Genomic DNA, 15921 nt, shown 5'->3' with positions numbered 1-15921 from the left:
TTAATAATTCAAAAAGTATGAAAAGTTCACTACAATTTTACGTAAATTTCAAAAATGTATTAATATACAGATTGTAAAGTTTTAGTCGATTTCCGGTAGAGTCGTTGTGGGACACACTGTATAATATTTCAATAACATTTTGTAGTGGCTATTTTTGAATAAATTGGTCTAGTTTCCTTTTAACTCCGTACAGTACTAAAATCCTAGATATCAACGCAATTGAAAGCATTTAAATTATAGTAATTATCAAAAATTCTCTGGGACAATATGTCCCTGCAGTATTGAAAGGGTTAAAAATTTCTAATAATATATTGTCGATAAGCGTGACTAAAAACCGAAACTAGCTACACGCCACGACACGCCACTCCACACTACGTGTATGCATGTGTTTTTTCATTCAAATAAATTTAGTCAGTTCACCCCACGTGATACGATTCATTGGGTTTATATTGATTTTTTCACAGTTTTTTTTTTGATTTTATGGACCCAAAATCTTATTTTTCTCTTGTTGCGCAAAACCGCAGCAGCGCATTCTTCTAAATGTTCTCAAAACTACTGAAAATTTTTCTGTTCAAAATTATAGACTAAATTGAGCGTGGAATGTTACAAATGTTTACACAACACTGTACCACGTGAATCGGCGTCGCATGGCGTGGCGTGGTGCGTTACTAGTTGTTGAACTCGCATGCAGAGGTCAAATCCAACAAAATGAGAACAAATTTCCCAAAGCTTTCGATGATATAACTGCATAAAAGTTAATGTAAATTTTGTTTAGTTGGGTAGATTATTGAAACGAGAAGTGCTGACAATGGTAATCGGAAAATACGGCAGCGAGGAAAGTGAAAATGACTTTCCTCCACCGACTCCTCTTTCAGCGACGGCCAGTTTTGGTGAGTTAGTTTTATCGGATTGCGGTTGTTTTCATTGGGATCATAGACGACAAAAAAACCTGTCGCTTTTTCAATCAGAAATCTGTACATCAAATATTTATTTAATGACTTTTTTACATTCTTTTAATGTAATTTTGACCTTTTATCATATATTCAGTTTGAAATAAAAGTAATTCTTTATGCCATACTTAAATCTAAAATCATTTTTCAAAATAATGACGATATTTATTGTGTCGTTTTCTCGAATAAAGCCATTACAACAAATATTTTTGTGTATATAGCTTCTGTATAACTAATTTTGTTTTTAATAGGTAATAATCATTTTATAGCGACAGTCAAAAACTAATTTTCACATATTACACGAAAATATACGATAGATAGTTTCATAATTAAAAAAAAAATTATAGATCAAAATACAATTACATAACTTGGTATTCTCCATGATATGTTAGACTTTGTAACATTTCACAAGGCGTTTAAGAAAACCTCCTCTATCTCTAACCTCTGAGAAAGATCTAGATATACAGCTCTTCCGTCAAATGCTTCTTCTTTCCCGATATTGCTCCTTTCTTCTTCTCTTCTCTTCAGAGCGAAGTTTCTTCTATATCTTAGCGGCGAACGGCCTCGTTTCTGCACAATCAATCTCCGTTGACAGTATAGCTTTCTTCTTCTCTAATTGCAACTTCCCACGAAACATGCTGAAGTGCGTTGAAAGTATTTAGCTATGGATAATACTCTTTATTCAACCAGTTCGAAGGTCATTTATACCTCATGGTGTTCTGTTGTATGGGAAGTTGTAATAAGATGTTAAAGTATACTTGGTGGTTTAATAAACCTTCTGTCATGGTCGCCACATGCATCAACTATGGTCATACCAATTAATAGCGTTACAAGTCAACTAAATATAGTGTATTATCCATAGCTAATTTGTTTAATTGGTCACTAACCCAGAAGTTCAATAGCCAGCATCCATAATACTACTCAGAGGGCAACTGGATCTTGCACATCTACATCAGGGAGGATAAGCCAAGAATCCACCCTCGGATTAAGTCAGTAGATCCATCTTCCCTTAGTCGAGACATTCCTTTACATTTGCTAACATCTTTCCTTAACTCTGTTTTGCTCAGTACGTTCAATCTTCACTGGCAGTGAATGAATCTTTTTTTTTCCGCTGGGATATTATTCAGTGGAAACTGGTGGATTTTGGAGTAATGACCATTAGATTTTGACGCTTTGCTGGCATCTTGAAAAGCTACTGAATAGTATTTGACGTTGTTAATTTTACAAGCTTTACGTTTGCCAACATCTTTTCTAAACTCTGTTTTGCTCAGTGCGTTCAATCTTCTCCGACGGTGAATGAATCTTTTTTTTTCCGCTGGGATATTATTCAGTGGAAACTGGTGGATTTTGGAGTAATGACCATTAGATTTTGACGCTTTGCTGGCATCTTGAAAAGCTACTAAATAGTCTTTGACGTTGTTAATTTACAAGCTTTACGTTTGCCAACATCTTTTCTAAACTCTGTTTTGCTCAGTGCGTTCAATCTTCACTGACAGTGAATGAATCTTCTTTCTTCCGCTGAGATATTATTCAGTGGAAACTGGTGGATTTTGCAGTAATGACCATTAGATTTTGATGCTTTGCTGGCATCTTGGAAAGCTACTAAATAGTCTTTGACGTTGTTAATTCTACAAGCTTTACATTTGCCAACATCTTTTCTAAACTCTGTTTTGCTCAGTGCGTTCAATCTTCACTGACAGTGAATGAATCTTCTTTCTTCCGCTGAGATATTATTCAGTGGAAACTGGTGGATTTTGGAGTAATGACCATTAGATTTTGACACTTTGCTGGCATCTTGAAAAGCTACTAAATAGTCTTTGACGTTGTTAATTTACAAGCTTTACGTTTGCCAACATCTTTTCTAAACTCTGTTTTGCTCAGTGCGTTCAATCTTCACTGACAGTGAATGAATCTTCTTTCTTCCGCTGAGATATTATTCAGTGGAAACTGGTGGATTTTGCAGTAATGACCATTAGATTTTGATGCTTTGCTGGCATCTTGGAAAGCTACTAAATAGTCTTTGACGTTGTTAATTTACAAGCTTTACGTTTGCCAACATCTTTTCTAAACTCTGTTTTGCTCAGTGCGTTCAATCTTCACTGACAGTGAATGAATCTTCTTTCTTCCGCTGAGATATTATTCAGTGGAAACTGGTGGATTTTGGAGTAATGACCATTAGATTTTGATGCTTTGCTGGCATCTTGAAAAGTTACTAAATAGTCTTTGACGTTGTTAATTTACAAGCTTTACGTTTGCCAACATCTTTTCTAAACTCTGTTTTGCTCAGTGCGTTCAATCTTCACTGGCAGTGAATGAATCTTCTTTCTTCCGCTGAGATATTATTCAGTGGAAACTGGTGGATTTTGGAGTAATGACCATTAGATTTTGATGCTTTGCTGGCATCTTGAAAAGTTACTAAATAGTCTTTGACGTTGTTAATTTACAAGCTTTACGTTTGCCAACATCTTTTCTAAACTCTGTTTTGCTCAGTGCGTTCAATCTTCACTGGCAGTGAATGAATCTTCTTTCTTCCGCTGAGATATTATTCAGTGGAAACTGGTGGATTTTGCAGTAATGACCATTAGATTTTGATGCTTTGCTGGCATCTTGAAAAGCTACTAAATAGTCTTTGACGTTGTTAATTTACAAGCTTTACGTTTGCCAACATCTTTTCTAAACTCTGTTTTGCTCAGTGCGTTCAATCTTCACTGGCAGTGAATGAATCTTCTTTCTTCCGCTGAGATATTATTCAGTGGAAACTGGTGGATTTTGGAGTAATGACCATTAGATTTTGATGCTTTGCTGGCATCTTGAAGAGCTACTAAATAGTCTTTGACGTTGTTAATTCTACAAGCTTTACATTTGCCAACATCTTTTCTAAACTCTGTTTTGCTCAGTGCGTTCAATCTTCACTGACAGTGAATGAATCTTCTTTCTTCCGCTGAGATATTATTCAGTGGAAACTGGTGGATTTTGGAGTAATGACCATTAGATTTTGATGCTTTGCTGGCATCTTGAAAAGCTACTAAATAGTCTTTGACGTTGTTAATTTACAAGCTTTACATTTGCCAACATCTTTTCTAAACTCTGTTTTGCTCAGTGCGTTCAATCTTCACTGACAGTGAATGAATCTTCTTTCTTCCGCTGAGATATTATTCAGTGGAAACTGGTGGATTTTGGAGTAATGACCATTAGATTTTGATGCTTTGCTGGCATCTTGAAAAGCTACTAAATAGTCTTTGACGTTGTTAATTCTACAAGCTTTACATTTGCCAACATCTTTTCTAAACTCTGTTTTGCTCAGTGCGTTCAATCTTCACTGACAGTGAATGAATCTTCTTTCTTCCGCTGAGATATTATTCAGTGGAAACTGGTGGATTTTGCAGTAATGACCATTAGATTTTGATGCTTTGCTGGCATCTTGAAAAGCTACTAAATAGTCTTTGACGTTGTTAATTTACAAGCTTTACATTTGCCAACATCTTTTCTAAACTCTGTTTTGCTCAGTGCGTTCAATCTTCACTGACAGTGAATGAATCTTCTTTCTTCCGCTGAGATATTATTCAGTGGAAACTGGTGGATTTTGCAGTAATGACCATTAGATTTTGATGCTTTGCTGGCATCTTGAAAAGCTACTAAATAGTCTTTGACGTTGTTAATTCTACAAGCTTTACATTTGCCAACATCTTTTCTAAACTCTGTTTTGCTCAGTGCGTTCAATCTTCACTGACAGTGAATGAATCTTCTTTCTTCCGCTGAGATATTATTCAGTGGAAACTGGTGGATTTTGCAGTAATGACCATTAGATTTTGATGCTTTGCTGGCATCTTGAAAAGCTACTAAATAGTCTTTGACGTTGTTAATTCTACAAGCTTTACGTTTGCCAACATCTTTTCTAAACTCTGTTTTGCTCAGTGCGTTCAATCTTCACTGACAGTGAATGAATCTTCTTTCTTCCGCTGAGATATTATTCAGTGGAAACTGGTGGATTTTGCAGTAATGACCATTAGATTTTGATGCTTTGCTGGCATCTTGAAAAGCTACTAAATAGTCTTTGACGTTGTTAATTCTACAAGCTTTACATTTGCCAACATCTTTTCTAAACTCTGTTTTGCTCAGTGCGTTCAATCTTCACTGACAGTGAATGAATCTTCTTTCTTCCGCTGAGATATTATTCAGTGGAAACTGGTGGATTTTGCAGTAATGACCATTAGATTTTGATGCTTTGCTGGCATCTTGAAAAGCTACTAAATAGTCTTTGACGTTGTTAATTTACAAGCTTTACATTTGCCAACATCTTTTCTAAACTCTGTTTTGCTCAGTGCGTTCAATCTTCACTGACAGTGAATGAATCTTCTTTCTTCCGCTGAGATATTATTCAGTGGAAACTGGTGGATTTTGCAGTAATGACCATTAGATTTTGATGCTTTGCTGGCATCTTGAAAAGCTACTAAATAGTCTTTGACGTTGTTAATTCTACAAGCTTTACATTTGCCAACATCTTTTCTAAACTCTGTTTTGCTCAGTGCGTTCAATCTTCACTGACAGTGAATGAATCTTCTTTCTTCCGCTGAGATATTATTCAGTGGAAACTGGTGGATTTTGGAGTAATGACCATTAGATTTTGATGCTTTGCTGGCATCTTGAAGAGCTACTAAATAGTCTTTGACGTTGTTAATTCTACAAGCTTTACATTTGCCAACATCTTTTCTAAACTCTGTTTTGCTCAGTGCGTTCAATCTTCTCCGGCGGTGAATGAATCTTCTTTTTTCCGCTGGGATATTATTCAGTGGAAACTGGTGGATTTTGGAGTAATGACCATTAGATTTTGACACTTTGCTGGCATCTTGAAAAGCTACTAAATAGTCTTTGACGTTGTTAATTTACAAGCTTTACGTTTGCCAACATCTTTTCTAAACTCTGTTTTGCTCAGTGCGTTCAATCTTCACTGGCAGTGAATGAATCTTCTTTCTTCCGCTGAGATATTATTCAGTGGAAACTGGTGGATTTTGCAGTAATGACCATTAGATTTTGATGCTTTGCTGGCATCTTGAAAAGCTACTAAATAGTCTTTGACGTTGTTAATTTACAAGCTTTACGTTTGCCAACATCTTTTCTAAACTCTGTTTTGCTCAGTGCGTTCAATCTTCACTGGCAGTGAATGAATCTTCTTTCTTCCGCTGAGATATTATTCAGTGGAAACTGGTGGATTTTGGAGTAATGACCATTAGATTTTGATGCTTTGCTGGCATCTTGAAGAGCTACTAAATAGTCTTTGACGTTGTTAATTCTACAAGCTTTACATTTGCCAACATCTTTTCTAAACTCTGTTTTGCTCAGTGCGTTCAATCTTCACTGACAGTGAATGAATCTTCTTTCTTCCGCTGAGATATTATTCAGTGGAAACTGGTGGATTTTGGAGTAATGACCATTAGATTTTGATGCTTTGCTGGCATCTTGAAGAGCTACTAAATAGTCTTTGACGTTGTTAATTCTACAAGCTTTACATTTGCCAACATCTTTTCTAAACTCTGTTTTGCTCAGTGCGTTCAATCTTCTCCGGCGGTGAATGAATCTTCTTTTTTCCGCTGGGATATTATTCAGTGGAAACTGGTGGATTTTGGAGTAATGACCATTAGATTTTGACACTTTGCTGGCATCTTGAAAAGCTACTAAATAGTCTTTGACGTTGTTAATTTACAAGCTTTACGTTTGCCAACATCTTTTCTAAACTCTGTTTTGCTCAGTGCGTTCAATCTTCACTGACAGTGAATGAATCTTCTTTCTTCGGCTGAGATATTATTCAGTGGAAACTGGTGGATTTTGCAGTAATGACCATTAGATTTTGATGCTTTGCTGGCATCTTGGAAAGCTACTAAATAGTCTTTGACGTTGTTAATTCTACAAGCTTTACATTTGCCAACATCTTTTCTAAACTCTGTTTTGCTCAGTGCGTTCAATCTTCACTGACAGTGAATGAATCTTCTTTCTTCCGCTGAGATATTATTCAGTGGAAACTGGTGGATTTTGGAGTAATGACCATTAGATTTTGACACTTTGCTGGCATCTTGAAAAGCTACTAAATAGTCTTTGACGTTGTTAATTTACAAGCTTTACGTTTGCCAACATCTTTTCTAAACTCTGTTTTGCTCAGTGCGTTCAATCTTCACTGACAGTGAATGAATCTTCTTTCTTCCGCTGAGATATTATTCAGTGGAAACTGGTGGATTTTGCAGTAATGACCATTAGATTTTGATGCCTTGCTGGCATCTTGGAAAGCTACTAAATAGTCTTTGACGTTGTTAATTTACAAGCTTTACGTTTGCCAACATCTTTTCTAAACTCTGTTTTGCTCAGTGCGTTCAATCTTCACTGGCAGTGAATGAATCTTCTTTCTTCCGCTGAGATATTATTCAGTGGAAACTGGTGGATTTTGGAGTAATGACCATTAGATTTTGATGCTTTGCTGGCATCTTGAAAAGTTACTAAATAGTCTTTGACGTTGTTAATTTACAAGCTTTACGTTTGCCAACATCTTTTCTAAACTCTGTTTTGCTCAGTGCGTTCAATCTTCACTGGCAGTGAATGAATCTTCTTTCTTCCGCTGAGATATTATTCAGTGGAAACTGGTGGATTTTGCAGTAATGACCATTAGATTTTGATGCTTTGCTGGCATCTTGAAAAGCTACTAAATAGTCTTTGACGTTGTTAATTTACAAGCTTTACGTTTGCCAACATCTTTTCTAAACTCTGTTTTGCTCAGTGCGTTCAATCTTCACTGGCAGTGAATGAATCTTCTTTCTTCCGCTGAGATATTATTCAGTGGAAACTGGTGGATTTTGGAGTAATGACCATTAGATTTTGATGCTTTGCTGGCATCTTGAAAAGTTACTAAATAGTCTTTGACGTTGTTAATTTACAAGCTTTACGTTTGCCAACATCTTTTCTAAACTCTGTTTTGCTCAGTGCGTTCAATCTTCACTGGCAGTGAATGAATCTTCTTTCTTCCGCTGAGATATTATTCAGTGGAAACTGGTGGATTTTGCAGTAATGACCATTAGATTTTGATGCTTTGCTGGCATCTTGAAAAGCTACTAAATAGTCTTTGACGTTGTTAATTTACAAGCTTTACGTTTGCCAACATCTTTTCTAAACTCTGTTTTGCTCAGTGCGTTCAATCTTCACTGGCAGTGAATGAATCTTCTTTCTTCCGCTGAGATATTATTCAGTGGAAACTGGTGGATTTTGGAGTAATGACCATTAGATTTTGATGCTTTGCTGGCATCTTGAAAAGTTACTAAATAGTCTTTGACGTTGTTAATTTACAAGCTTTACGTTTGCCAACATCTTTTCTAAACTCTGTTTTGCTCAGTGCGTTCAATCTTCACTGGCAGTGAATGAATCTTCTTTCTTCCGCTGAGATATTATTCAGTGGAAACTGGTGGATTTTGGAGTAATGACCATTAGATTTTGATGCTTTGCTGGCATCTTGAAAAGTTACTAAATAGTCTTTGACGTTGTTAATTTACAAGCTTTACGTTTGCCAACATCTTTTCTAAACTCTGTTTTGCTCAGTGCGTTCAATCTTCACTGGCAGTGAATGAATCTTCTTTCTTCCGCTGAGATATTATTCAGTGGAAACTGGTGGATTTTGCAGTAATGACCATTAGATTTTGATGCTTTGCTGGCATCTTGAAAAGCTACTAAATAGTCTTTGACGTTGTTAATTTACAAGCTTTACGTTTGCCAACATCTTTTCTAAACTCTGTTTTGCTCAGTGCGTTCAATCTTCACTGGCAGTGAATGAATCTTCTTTCTTCCGCTGAGATATTATTCAGTGGAAACTGGTGGATTTTGGAGTAATGACCATTAGATTTTGATGCTTTGCTGGCATCTTGAAAAGTTACTAAATAGTCTTTGACGTTGTTAATTTACAAGCTTTACGTTTGCCAACATCTTTTCTAAACTCTGTTTTGCTCAGTGCGTTCAATCTTCACTGGCAGTGAATGAATCTTCTTTCTTCCGCTGAGATATTATTCAGTGGAAACTGGTGGATTTTGCAGTAATGACCATTAGATTTTGATGCTTTGCTGGCATCTTGAAAAGCTACTAAATAGTCTTTGACGTTGTTAATTTACAAGCTTTACGTTTGCCAACATCTTTTCTAAACTCTGTTTTGCTCAGTGCGTTCAATCTTCTCCGGCGGTGAATGAATCTTCTTTCTTCCGCTGAGATATTATTCAGTGGAAACTGGTGGATTTTGGAGTAATGACCATTAGATTTTGATGCTTTGCTGGCATCTTGAAAAGTTACTAAATAGTCTTTGACGTTGTTAATTTACAAGCTTTACGTTTGCCAACATCTTTTCTAAACTCTGTTTTGCTCAGTGCGTTCAATCTTCACTGGCAGTGAATGAATCTTCTTTCTTCCGCTGAGATATTATTCAGTGGAAACTGGTGGATTTTGGAGTAATGACCATTAGATTTTGATGCTTTGCTGGCATCTTGAAAAGTTACTAAATAGTCTTTGACGTTGTTAATTTACAAGCTTTACGTTTGCCAACATCTTTTCTAAACTCTGTTTTGCTCAGTGCGTTCAATCTTCACTGGCAGTGAATGAATCTTCTTTCTTCCGCTGAGATATTATTCAGTGGAAACTGGTGGATTTTGGAGTAATGACCATTAGATTTTGATGCTTTGCTGGCATCTTGAAAAGCTACTAAATAGTCTTTGACGTTGTTAATTTACAAGCTTTACGTTTGCCAACATCTTTTCTAAACTCTGTTTTGCTCAGTGCGTTCAATCTTCTCCGGCGGTGAATGAATCTTCTTTCTTCCGCTGAGATATTATTCAGTGGAAACTGGTGGATTTTGCAGTAATGACCATTAGATTTTGATGCTTTGCTGGCATCTTGAAAAGCTACTAAATAGTCTTTGACGTTGTTAATTTACAAGCTTTACGTTTGCCAACATCTTTTCTAAACTCTGTTTTGCTCAGTGCGTTCAATCTTCACTGGCAGTGAATGAATCTTCTTTCTTCCGCTGAGATATTATTCAGTGGAAACTGGTGGATTTTGGAGTAATGACCATTAGATTTTGATGCTTTGCTGGCATCTTGAAAAGTTACTAAATAGTCTTTGACGTTGTTAATTTACAAGCTTTACGTTTGCCAACATCTTTTCTAAACTCTGTTTTGCTCAGTGCGTTCAATCTTCACTGGCAGTGAATGAATCTTCTTTCTTCCGCTGAGATATTATTCAGTGGAAACTGGTGGATTTTGGAGTAATGACCATTAGATTTTGATGCTTTGCTGGCATCTTAAAAGTTACTAAATAGTCTTTGACGTTGTTAATTTACAAGCTTTACGTTTGCCAACATCTTTTCTAAACTCTGTTTTGCTCAGTGCGTTCAATCTTCACTGGCAGTGAATGAATCTTCTTTCTTCCGCTGAGATATTATTCAGTGGAAACTGGTGGATTTTGGAGTAATGACCATTAGATTTTGATGCTTTGCTGGCATCTTGAAAAGTTACTAAATAGTCTTTGACGTTGTTAATTTACAAGCTTTACGTTTGCCAACATCTTTTCTAAACTCTGTTTTGCTCAGTGCGTTCAATCTTCACTGGCAGTGAATGAATCTTCTTTCTTCCGCTGAGATATTATTCAGTGGAAACTGGTGGATTTTGGAGTAATGACCATTAGATTTTGATGCTTTGCTGGCATCTTGAAAAGTTACTAAATAGTCTTTGACGTTGTTAATTTACAAGCTTTACGTTTGCCAACATCTTTTCTAAACTCTGTTTTGCTCAGTGCGTTCAATCTTCACTGGCAGTGAATGAATCTTCTTTCTTCCGCTGAGATATTATTCAGTGGAAACTGGTGGATTTTGCAGTAATGACCATTAGATTTTGATGCTTTTCTGGCATCTTGAAAAGCTACTAAATATTCTTTAACGTTGTTAATTTACAAGCTTTACGTTTGCCAACATCTTTTCTAAACTCTGTTTTGCTCAGTGCGTTCAATCTTCACTGGCAGTGAATGAATCTTCTTTCTTCCGCTGAGATATTATTCAGTGGAAACTGGTGGATTTTGGAGTAATGACCATTAGATTTTGATGCTTTGCTGGCATCTTGAAAAGTTACTAAATAGTCTTTGACGTTGTTAATTTACAAGCTTTACGTTTGCCAACATCTTTTCTAAACTCTGTTTTGCTCAGTGCGTTCAATCTTCACTGGCAGTGAATGAATCTTCTTTCTTCCGCTGAGATATTATTCAGTGGAAACTGGTGGATTTTGGAGTAATGACCATTAGATTTTGATGCTTTGCTGGCATCTTAAAAGTTACTAAATAGTCTTTGACGTTGTTAATTTACAAGCTTTACGTTTGCCAACATCTTTTCTAAACTCTGTTTTGCTCAGTGCGTTCAATCTTCACTGGCAGTGAATGAATCTTCTTTCTTCCGCTGAGATATTATTCAGTGGAAACTGGTGGATTTTGGAGTAATGACCATTAGATTTTGATGCTTTGCTGGCATCTTGAAAAGTTACTAAATAGTCTTTGACGTTGTTAATTTACAAGCTTTACGTTTGCCAACATCTTTTCTAAACTCTGTTTTGCTCAGTGCGTTCAATCTTCACTGGCAGTGAATGAATCTTCTTTCTTCCGCTGAGATATTATTCAGTGGAAACTGGTGGATTTTGGAGTAATGACCATTAGATTTTGATGCTTTGCTGGCATCTTGAAAAGTTACTAAATAGTCTTTGACGTTGTTAATTTACAAGCTTTACGTTTGCCAACATCTTTTCTAAACTCTGTTTTGCTCAGTGCGTTCAATCTTCACTGGCAGTGAATGAATCTTCTTTCTTCCGCTGAGATATTATTCAGTGGAAACTGGTGGATTTTGCAGTAATGACCATTAGATTTTGATGCTTTGCTGGCATCTTGAAAAGCTACTAAATAGTCTTTGACGTTGTTAATTTACAAGCTTTACGTTTGCCAACATCTTTTCTAAACTCTGTTTTGCTCAGTGCGTTCAATCTTCTCCGGCGGTGAATGAATCTTCTTTCTTCCGCTGAGATATTATTCAGTGGAAACTGGTGGATTTTGGAGTAATGACCATTAGATTTTGATGCTTTGCTGGCATCTTGAAAAGTTACTAAATAGTCTTTGACGTTGTTAATTTACAAGCTTTACGTTTGCCAACATCTTTTCTAAACTCTGTTTTGCTCAGTGCGTTCAATCTTCACTGGCAGTGAATGAATCTTCTTTCTTCCGCTGAGATATTATTCAGTGGAAACTGGTGGATTTTGCAGTAATGACCATTAGATTTTGATGCTTTGCTGGCATCTTGAAAAGCTACTAAATAGTCTTTGACGTTGTTAATTTACAAGCTTTACGTTTGCCAACATCTTTTCTAAACTCTGTTTTGCTCAGTGCGTTCAATCTTCTCCGGGGGTGAATGAATCTTCTTTTTTCCGCTGGGATATTATTCAGTGGAAACTGGTGGATTTTGGAGTAATGACCATTAGATTTTGATGCTTTGCTGGCATCTTGAAAAGTTACTAAATAGTCTTTGACGTTGTTAATTTACAAGCTTTACGTTTGCCAACATCTTTTCTAAACTCTGTTTTGCTCAGTGCGTTCAATCTTCACTGGCAGTGAATGAATCTTCTTTCTTCCGCTGAGATATTATTCAGTGGAAACTGGTGGATTTTGGAGTAATGACCATTAGATTTTGATGCTTTGCTGGCATCTTGAAAAGCTACTAAATAGTCTTTGACGTTGTTAATTTACAAGCTTTACGTTTGCCAACATCTTTTCTAAACTCTGTTTTGCTCAGTGCGTTCAATCTTCTCCGGCGGTGAATGAATCTTCTTTTTTCCGCTGGGATATTATTCAGTGGAAACTGGTGGATTTTGGAGTAATGACCATTAGATTTTGATGCTTTGCTGGTATCTTGAAAAGCTACTAAATAGTATTTGACGTTGTGAATTCTACAAGCTGTTTTAACTTCGTTATCTACCCTTTCATTGTATATGACACCATCAAGAACCTTAGCTCAAATAAGATATATTTCTTAAAAAAATTTTCATTATATGTTGTTTCTAAGATTTCGATGACATGCCCTGGTTTCCGAAAAATATTTCCGAGCTGGACAATGCGCAAAATGTTCTTATGTACGGGAGTGAATTGGATGCTGATCATCCCGGATTTAAAGATCCAGTATATCGAAAAAGAAGAGATTATTTTTATAAAATAGCAATGAACTATAAACAGTGAGTAATATTCCAAGTAAATAATGTAGTATAATTGAACACATTGATGATATTTAAAACATGTCAATCAACCTGTTTTGATTTTGAAATCAAATATCTGACGTCGAATTTCTTAGTATTGATTTAACACGTTGACTGCCAAGACAATTTCCAGAATTTTATTTAATCGCATTAAATCATTAAAACTACTGATTTATATACAAAGTTAGCACTGAAAGGTGTGATTTTTTCAAAATAAAAAGTTTTATTTCTTAGTTGATTCACCTCGGGGCGCTAAATTATGAGTAGTTTTGTAATTGGCTGTCAACGTTTCAACAATGTATAATAAAAAAATTTATTTATTCGATTAGACAGTATTTAGCGACCTGAACAACGAAATTTATACATTTGGTTTAATTTTAAACTGAAGACAGCAAATTTAAAACAAAATGTGACCTTGGAGCACGACATCTTCCGATTTAAAAAATTGTATAGTTTAACCCTCACAGCTCCGATGACCTTGAAAATTTAGTATATTGTAGAGATGATCAAACTGATTAATTTGATGTGAAAATATGGGGCGCGGAAATCATATCTTCACATAGTTTTTTTATGTTGAAAATTGAATCAATATACCGATTACTTTCCATGTAATATTTCTCAAAAACGGTTTATCCAATCGAGATGACTCACTATCTAAGGAATTCGTGCAAAACTTTGTTTACATTTGTCGATTATATACTATTTGTATGATATATTTCCATATAAATTTGAAGCAATTCATTAGTCATAAAAGTGAAGTCAGAATGATTCCACAGTATAAATTTTTTGAGTTTATTAGCACTCGCGATGAAATTATTGACCTAACCTAACTTAACCTAACCTAACATAACATAACATAACCTTACCTAACCTAACTTAACCACACTCTATACAATTTATCTCATTTTTGACTTTATGTTTAATTACAAAAATTAATAATTGATTCAATTTTCAACATAGAAAAACTATGTGGTTCAATGAAAGGATATATGAATATAGAGTACAACCAATTTTAATGTAACAAATAAATGTATATTTTCATTTAATAGCGGCGAAAGCATACCCAGGGTCAAATACACACCAGAGGAAATTAAAACATGGTAAGTAATAATCAGTTTTATTAATGAGACAACTTTTGTAATAATCTTTCGTCTTCTGTGGAAAATCTAACCTTAATTTGTCTTATTGGTACACAGAAAAATGAAGGGTTAGTTATAATTAGTGGTAGCCATAATGCAATGACAAGAGCCTTTCCTTAAACTGCCTCTTGCGTGAATTTTGGTTTCCAAATATAATTTATACAAAGGAAAGGTTAGTTGTATTATAATCTAGCTTCCGCAATTTAATAATTCGTTCTATATTTATAACATCCTTCAATAAGTTTTAAATTCTTCAACGATCGGTTTCGAATTTTCTTGAGTGGCTTAAATATACCCCAATGTGTAACTGGGGCCATTAAATCTTACCCAACAGCTACACTAGAAGGGATTCTAAATCTCCCACCTTTCAACTTAGTTCTGGAAAATGTAGCCGAGAAAACATCACCTAGAATATCCAGAAACATGCCTCAGGACGTTGATTTGAGCTTTGAGAAAAACTCCACCTCGATAATAATCTGTAAAATCAAGTGGGATACAAGAAATGGACAGAAATGCCATTAAATGGTATATCTATGGATCAAAAACAGCAGACGAAACAGGAATAGGAGTGTACGGGCCCAGAACTAAACACTCTGAAAGTCTGAGCAGCGCAACAAGTATTTTTCAAGCAGAAATCTATGCAATTGAAAAATGTGTACATTTCAATCTGGAGAGAAACTATCGCAAACAAGAGGTCATCATCCTATCCGATATTCAAGCAGTCATTAGAGCTCTAAGATTTTATTGCTCAGAAGAAGAAACCTCTATCTCGAAGTGTTAAACACTAAGAAACTCCAGAGCACTACACCTGGATGCGTATGAAATAAAAGACGTAGATCTCTGGTTATTAAAGCCATCCCAAATTCTAGACTTTTTAAAAGGATTGGAATCAGCTGTAAACACTGGGATCTTTTGGGTCTCAGTGTATACCAGACCCCAAATCTATACATAAGTACACCCCAAAGCTGTCTGTAATCAATTTCAAGCCAGGTACGCTGTAACATGTCGCCTGTGATTGTATTAAAAGCTTGTGTAATGCGGCGCTTCAAGTCCCCACAAGAAAAAGTCGAGAGGTGTTATGTCCGAACACCTTGATGGCCATGGAATTGGGCCCGTTCAATCCATCGGTTGGGTTGAGGTGTTCCCGAACTGCTGTCAATCAGTGTGGTGGTACACCATCCTGTTGGAATTGAACAATCGGATATAATTCTTCCAACTGAAGAAGAGCAAAGTTTTGAAGCATATCCAGGTACACGTAGCCAGTAACTGTGGTTTCTAAGAAGAAGAAAGCACCGATGATTTTGTTGTACATAAGCCCACACCACACATTAACCTTTGGACTGTTTCTTTGGAGCTCGACACTGCATGTGGGGTTTCAGAACCCCAAATTCGTACGTTGTGACGGTTTATTGTAACAGACACACGGAACGTGGCCTCATCACTGAAACACACCTTTTTCAAGAAATCTTCATCATGCTCAATACGTTGTAACATGTCATTTGGAGTTGTCTTGAAGCCTGACGAATTGACTGGATTGTG

The 15921-nt window shown here is 35.9% G+C and overlaps 1 protein-coding gene across 1 annotated transcript in view; it reads left to right on the top strand.

Moving 5' to 3' along the window:
* LOC130442053 (tryptophan 5-hydroxylase 1) overlaps positions 1 to 15921 on the top strand; it is a 28651-nt gene that overhangs the window by 2183 nt on the left and 10547 nt on the right. Inside the window, exons 3-5 of the mRNA XM_056776032.1 lie at positions 776 to 890; positions 13057 to 13222; positions 14293 to 14343. Of these exons, the coding sequence (XP_056632010.1) occupies positions 776 to 890; positions 13057 to 13222; positions 14293 to 14343 (332 nt within the window). The remainder of the gene's footprint in view (positions 1 to 775; positions 891 to 13056; positions 13223 to 14292; positions 14344 to 15921) is intronic.

The sequence above is a fragment of the Diorhabda sublineata genome, chromosome 1 (genome assembly GCF_026230105.1).
Source record: "Diorhabda sublineata isolate icDioSubl1.1 chromosome 1, icDioSubl1.1, whole genome shotgun sequence".
Classification (NCBI taxonomy): Eukaryota; Metazoa; Arthropoda; class Insecta; order Coleoptera; family Chrysomelidae; genus Diorhabda; species Diorhabda sublineata.
The sequence above is the reverse complement of the archived record's forward strand: the minus strand, read 5'-3'. Positions and strand labels throughout refer to the sequence as shown.